The 6,225-nt window shown below is 45.8% G+C and overlaps 1 protein-coding gene across 1 annotated transcript in view; it reads left to right on the forward strand.

The window, feature by feature from the left end:
* Positions 1-4,759, forward strand: part of UBE4B (ubiquitination factor E4B) — a 133,494-nt gene extending 128,735 nt beyond the window's left edge. Inside the window, exons 25-27 of the mRNA XM_023515143.1 lie at positions 2,115-2,289; positions 2,865-3,011; positions 3,416-4,759. Coding sequence (XP_023370911.1) covers positions 2,115-2,289; positions 2,865-3,011; positions 3,416-3,477 — 384 coding nt within the window. The 3' untranslated portion in view covers positions 3,478-4,759. The remainder of the gene's footprint in view (positions 1-2,114; positions 2,290-2,864; positions 3,012-3,415) is intronic.
* The last annotated feature ends 1,466 nt before the right edge of the window (positions 4,760-6,225 follow it).

Consider the following 6,225-nt stretch of genomic DNA (forward strand, 5'->3'; position numbering starts at 1 on the left):
AAAAAAAAAAAAAAAGAAAGAAATACCTACTTGTTACAAAGAGGAGTTTATGGCAAAGATTCTCCCGAGTGTCTGTAGCAGCGTGCACCCCAACCTTTAACAATTCCCTGTGCCCTCCCTACATATTACTGTAATCTTTGGGCCAATTGTCCTCTGCCTTACCTGGTTCATAACAATTAGAATTAATATAGTGATTTTGCTAAACTGTCCCTGAAGTGCCCTGACGATGCCTTGGTTCTTGCTGCGCCCAGCCCTTCCCCCTTGCCCTTTCCTCCTCCTTCTCCCTGCGTGGTTGGTGAGGGGTGTGGGGGTGTGGGGAGAGAAATCAAACGTGTACACGTATTTACTATAGAAACTAAAGTTGGAAAGAAGAAAGAGAGATTGGGGAGTTTCAGTCCAGTGCTCTAGAAGAGTACAAACATTGAGATGAATTCACACCAGAGATACTGGTGTCAATAGAAATGGCGGTTCACAAGGTTCAGAGCAAAAGCTCAGAAGGAGAACAGTAATGTACACCCAGCTCCCCTGGTGAAGTTGCTCCCGAAACCAGGCCAGGTGCTGCTGGAGAAGCAGGGGCTCTGGCCCCACAGAAGTGGCCAGTGTGAGCCCTGCTGCTGCTTGCACGGGGGTGGGGGATAGGGGGGTAGGGGGGTGGCCCTGGGGGAAGGGCGTGCTGTGGAGTCCTGGTCAACACAGGCCAGCTGCAGCAGACCAGCTGGCATCCAGCCCTGGCCTGTGCCGCCCTTGCTGATTCCTACAGACTTGAGTCCTCTGAGAGAAGGAGAGAAAACCGACCCCCTCCTCTCTACATTTACTGGGTGGGGTCATAACAAAGCCTGAAACACTTGCCTGTTGAACAGTGGATCTTAACAGGGTCTGAGTATTCTGATGTTACCCAATTTGATTAGAGATGGGAGTCCTGTCACAGAGTCTCAGTCATTCCGCTTCTCTACACTGTGTCACTGTCTCTACATCAACAAGTACTTTTGCCATGAATGTCAAATACAACCCCGATGCTTGGTAGTAGCAGTGAGGGTGTGAGTTATGTATCCGTGAGGCAGGCACTACTGTGCCCATTTCCTATCCATGGACACAGGGGCTCAGGAAAATTAGGGGTTTTCTAAGACCACACGCTGGTAGTTGATAGAGCCAGAAGTCAAGTCCAGATTTGTCTGGGTCCTTTAACCCACCCCTCCCCAGGTCCAGCACATATAAATCATGTCTGCCGTAGGCTCATTCACGGGCTTATGGCGTGTTCTAATGTCAGTGGAGCCTCTGACATTTGATCTCACTGAGCTAAGCAATCTGAAGGAAGGACTGACAGTGAATAGGAGAAAGCCCTTTTGAGTATGAACAATATTGGCTTGTTTTTACCCTGTTTACCTCTGTGGAAGAGAGCTGAATTTTCCACCTCCTCCCGTAGGCTGCTAGGGCACAGTGCCCTGCAAGGGCTGGAATAGACTAGATTTCCTTTTCTTTTTTATGTTTAAATTTTAAAAGAAATGTGAACTAGGTGTAAAAATTCAAAAAAAACCATTTGCCTGACTCAGCGCCCATAGCTCAGTGGTTAGGGTGCTGGCCACGTACACTGGGGCTGGCGGGTTCAAGCCTAGCCTAGGCCTGCTAAACAATGACACCTACAACAAAAAAATAGCCAGGCATTGTGGCGGGTGCCTGGAGTCCCAGCTACTTGGGAGTCTGAGGCAAGAGAATCGCTTAAGGCCAAGAGTTTGAGGTTGCTGTGAGCTGTGACGTCACCACACTTCACAGAGGGCGACATAGACTCTGTCTCAAAAAAAAAAAACCCCACCATTTGCCTCAATCCTGCAGCCCCTCAATCCTGCAGCCCCTCCCTCCTCCCGAAGTAACGCCCTCTTATACTTTGGTACATCTTATTCCCATCTTTATGCATTTATGAGAACAAAAAGTACATACTTTCATATGGCTATAAATGCATAAAGACTGGAATATATATAATATCTAATTACATATAATTTTAGGGCTTTTTTAGAGGAAAAAAATGCTCAAATGGATTACACACGTGATATTTTCTGCAGCTTGCTTTTTCTACCTAAAATATATTTGTGCCTCATGTTGCCTTTCCGTATTTGCAGAGATCCTACAGCAAGGAATTGTTTGAAGAAGTTATTTCAAAGATGCGTAAGGCAGGGATCAAATCCACAATAGCGATAGAGAAGTTTAAACTCCTCGCCGAGAAGGTGGAGGAGATAGTGGCCAAGAACGCACGCGCAGAAATCGACTACAGTGACGCTCCAGACGAGTTCAGAGGCAAGCCACCCTGCTTTCTTTTGTGCTGAATTCTTGCATTTAATTTGAACATATAACTTTAAAGGAGGATTTCCTGTTCTTTTAACTTTTTAATAGTGTGCCTTAGTTGCTTTTTGAGGCACTTCATCTTAAATTACATTTGCCTATTTTTAGCTCATATTGTAAATTAAAAGGAAAAAAAAATACCTCCCTAACCTGATTTCAAATGATTTAATAAACCTGAAGATTTTTAGGGCAGGGTTGCCTTTGCTGGTGAGGATGCCGGTTTTCAAAGAATTCCAAGAAGTCCTGAGACAAAGGGCCCACTGTCCTCACTGCACAGGCCGTGGGGCCCACTGCAGTGTCTGTCTCAGCGTCTTTTTTCTCTCTTCCCTCCTCCCTGGGTAGCTGACAAAAGAGTGCTTTCCCCTCTACAAAGGCAGTGGGTCTGCCTTTATCTGAGGCCGGTTTCCTTCTAAACTTGGGGGTCTGGCAGGGGCTTTTTCATTGCCATTCCTCTGGATTTGTTTTTCCCTGGTAGGAGGGGCTGTGTTTTGTGTCCTTTTTCAGTTCTAGGCTCTGCTTTGCCTCCGCAGACCCTCTGATGGACACCCTGATGACCGACCCGGTGCGGCTGCCCTCCGGCACCATCATGGACCGCTCCATCATCCTGCGCCACTTGCTGAACTCCCCCACGGACCCCTTCAACCGACAGACGCTGACAGAGAGCATGCTGGAGCCAGGTAGGGGAGGGCACAGCACCCAGAGGCAGAGCTAAAATCACGCATCAGAAATTAATCAAGGGTGGCGCCTGTGGCACAGAAGGGTAGGATGCTGGCCCCATATGCCAAAGGTGGCGGGTTCAAACTCAGCCCAAGCCAAAAAAAAAAAAAAAAAAGAAATTTAATCAAAAGAGGGAAGCTTACTAACTGCAGAAAACTATCACGTTTACGACATTCTTTATGGAAAAGATGCAAAATACTCCTTGCCCTTCCCTCCTTTCCACGTCCCCTATCCTCTGCAGTCTTCAGCTTGATGAGGGACTGAATGGCCTTTTCTTCCCATTTGTGCAGAACTACAAGCATCATGTCTCAGGAACAGCCCTCCCATCTGAGGCATTAATCCCCCTTTCTATTTCTTTCTTCAGTGCCAGAACTGAAAGAACAAATTCAAGCATGGATGAGAGAGAAACAGAACAGCGATCACTAAGCCGTCCCCTTCGCCCACCCTCTGCCAGACTCAGCCAAGGCCCGCGAGGCAGACAGAGGCGGCAGCAGTGGTGAGCCTGCCGTGCAGATGTTGGAAGCCAGACGTGGCCAACTACCCCCGAGCCCACCCAGAGCGACCAAACGCTGGAGAGCCGAAAGGACACACTGAGAAGAGGAGCCCGATGCCTGTACATATATTTAAGTGACAGACATGGTCAAAAGCTTGAGGGACAAGTTTTATGGTTGCTTGTGTAATAAAGCACGTCCTTCTCATGTCACAATTTGGGGCTTTTGCAGCAGAAAATCTTTAGTGGCGGCCAGTGGGTCTGGGTGGCATCCCTTCATCTTTTTTTTTTTTTTTTTAAATCCAATATCCGTTGATTTGATTGTGATTAGACAACTTTGGACATTTTGCTGCTAAAGAATCTTTACCCCCTTCTCCCTTCCTGACCCTACTTGCACTGCTGTGGATTTTTTTAAAGAGAAGCAAAAACAAAAATAAACTCCTTTCCCCAGCCCTCCAAAAACATATATTCTGTGAGATAACTGTGCCTGCTACAAAGTGTTAATCCTGGGATCGTATTTTTATATCATATTCACATATTTGTTTTTTTAATTGGTGTTAGATGACATGATTAATAAAAAAGGCAAGATATTTTCAGAATTTGAATTTCAGTTTTTTTTTTTCTTTTGAAATGTCCCCTTTAAATTTTTTTATTCTAAACAAAATGAAGTGAATCCTGTTGCTCGGTTCCTTATATTTAGCCCTCTGTTAGGCACCTAAGGAGGGTTTAAGTATATCAGGACTTACATGATGTAGGGTTTGGGGGGGGGGAAGATGAGGGTTGGTTTTTTTAATGCTCCGTGACAGTTTGAAACCTTTACAGTTATCACATAAGGGTAGATAAAGTTCTCCAGCCTTGAGTGTGAGTTTGAAAGAGGGTCATTTGTATGATGTGTCCTTTGGGTTTGGCCTTACCAAAGCAAAAGGGTACAAGAGATGTGGAAGTCTGTCTGTTTAAACACACACAGACACACACAGACACACACACCCATACAAGCATAAGACGTTCGGTATTACTGCTCCCTACTCAACATACTTGAATTCTTGAAATTCCCTTTGGGGTAAAAAAGGATTTGGAACCATAAAGTGTTTTAAAGAAATTAAGTCTAAGTCTCCAAAAACATTCTTTTTTCTTTTCCTTTTTTTCCCCCCTCTACGGACAATGTCCTCTGTTCAATTCCTAACGCAAACTACAATAAATGGTGATACGCATTCAGAAGAAATCTTCTTGGAGTCTCTTATTTTTTATTTATTTATTTTTGTTGTTGTTGTTGTTGTTGTTGGAGAAAGAAAGGGGGTGGGTGGGTAGCTAAAAAGAGCCAAAGGAGTTTGCACATGGTGAATTATCTTTTCTGGAGCCAATTAGGAGTTGCTCTTTTTAAAATAAAACTTTTCCATTCGTGTCAGCTGTGATGGGCCATTTGGTTCTCATTTCACTTGGTGCTAGTCTGAGGGGGCTGAGCCTTGTAAACATCTTCAGTCTTCTGCCTTTCTCAGGTCGTTACCCTGCCTCAAATATCTCTTCCTGCACTTCGGGATTCTTGCTCAAGGCCAAGCTCATTTTCTCAGGCACTGGGGATTAGAAAGCCATTTCTACCCGCTCCTGTAATAATAGTGAACGCCGATGAGAAGAGTGAGCACCCACCTGGCGTTTCCTGTCTGCTAGGCACTGCAAATGGCTTGACATTTATGATTTCATCCTCTAAGAAGACAGTACTGTTATCACTGTTTTCTGTTTATTTGATTTTTTTTTTTTCTTTTTTGAGATAGTCTCACTCTGTTGCCCTGGTTAGAGTGACCTGGCACCATCGTAGCTCACAACAACCTCAAACTCTCAGGTGATCCTCCTGCCTCAGCCTCCTGAGTAGCTTGGACTATAGGTACCTGCCACAATAGCCTGCTCAGCCAGCTAGGTGCTTTTGTTTTTCTTTTGCAGTTTTTGGCCAGGGCTGGGTTTGAACCCACCACCTCCAGTATATGGGACCAGCACCCTATTCCTTGAGCCACAGGTGCCGCCTCTGCTAGTTTTTCTACTTTTCATAGAGACAAGGTCTCAATTTTGCTCAGGCTGGTCTCGATCTGCCTCAGCCCCCCAGAGTGCTAGGATTACAGGTATGAGCCACTGTTCCCCGCACCTCTTATTTTTAGTAAGCATTGGGGGTCTCTTGCTTAGGCTGGTCTCTAACTTCTGAGTTCAAGCAATCCTCCCATCTTGGCCTCCCAAAGTGCTGGGATTATAGGTGTGAGTACCAGGCCTATTTGTTTTTTAAATGGGTCAGAGTGTGGCATGTGGAGAGGTTAAATGACTTACCCAGTGTCACCTGATCTCTTGGTTGAGGAGCAGGTGTCCAGGCCTCCTATGTCTACTTCTCTTGTGCATATTTAAGTTTTTTTTTTTTTTTAAGAGTCTCATTGTATCGCCCTCGGTAGAGTGCTATGGTGTCACAACTCACAGCAACCTCCGACTTTTGGGTTCAAGTGATCCTCTTGCCTCAGCTTCTCAAGTAGCTGGGACAACAGGCAACCGCCACAGTTCCTGGCTATTTTTAGAGACGAGGGTCTCGCTCTTGCTGAGGCTGGTCTTGGTCTCAAACTTGTGAGCTCAGGCAATCCACCCGCCTTTCCTCCCAGAGTGCTAGGATTACAGCCATGAGGCTTGGTGCCACCTGAGCTGACGGGTTCAAA

Source organism: Otolemur garnettii, unplaced genomic scaffold (genome assembly GCF_000181295.1).
Source record: "Otolemur garnettii isolate 467f Iridium unplaced genomic scaffold, OtoGar3 scaffold00067, whole genome shotgun sequence".
In the NCBI taxonomy this organism is placed as follows: Eukaryota; Metazoa; Chordata; class Mammalia; order Primates; family Galagidae; genus Otolemur; species Otolemur garnettii.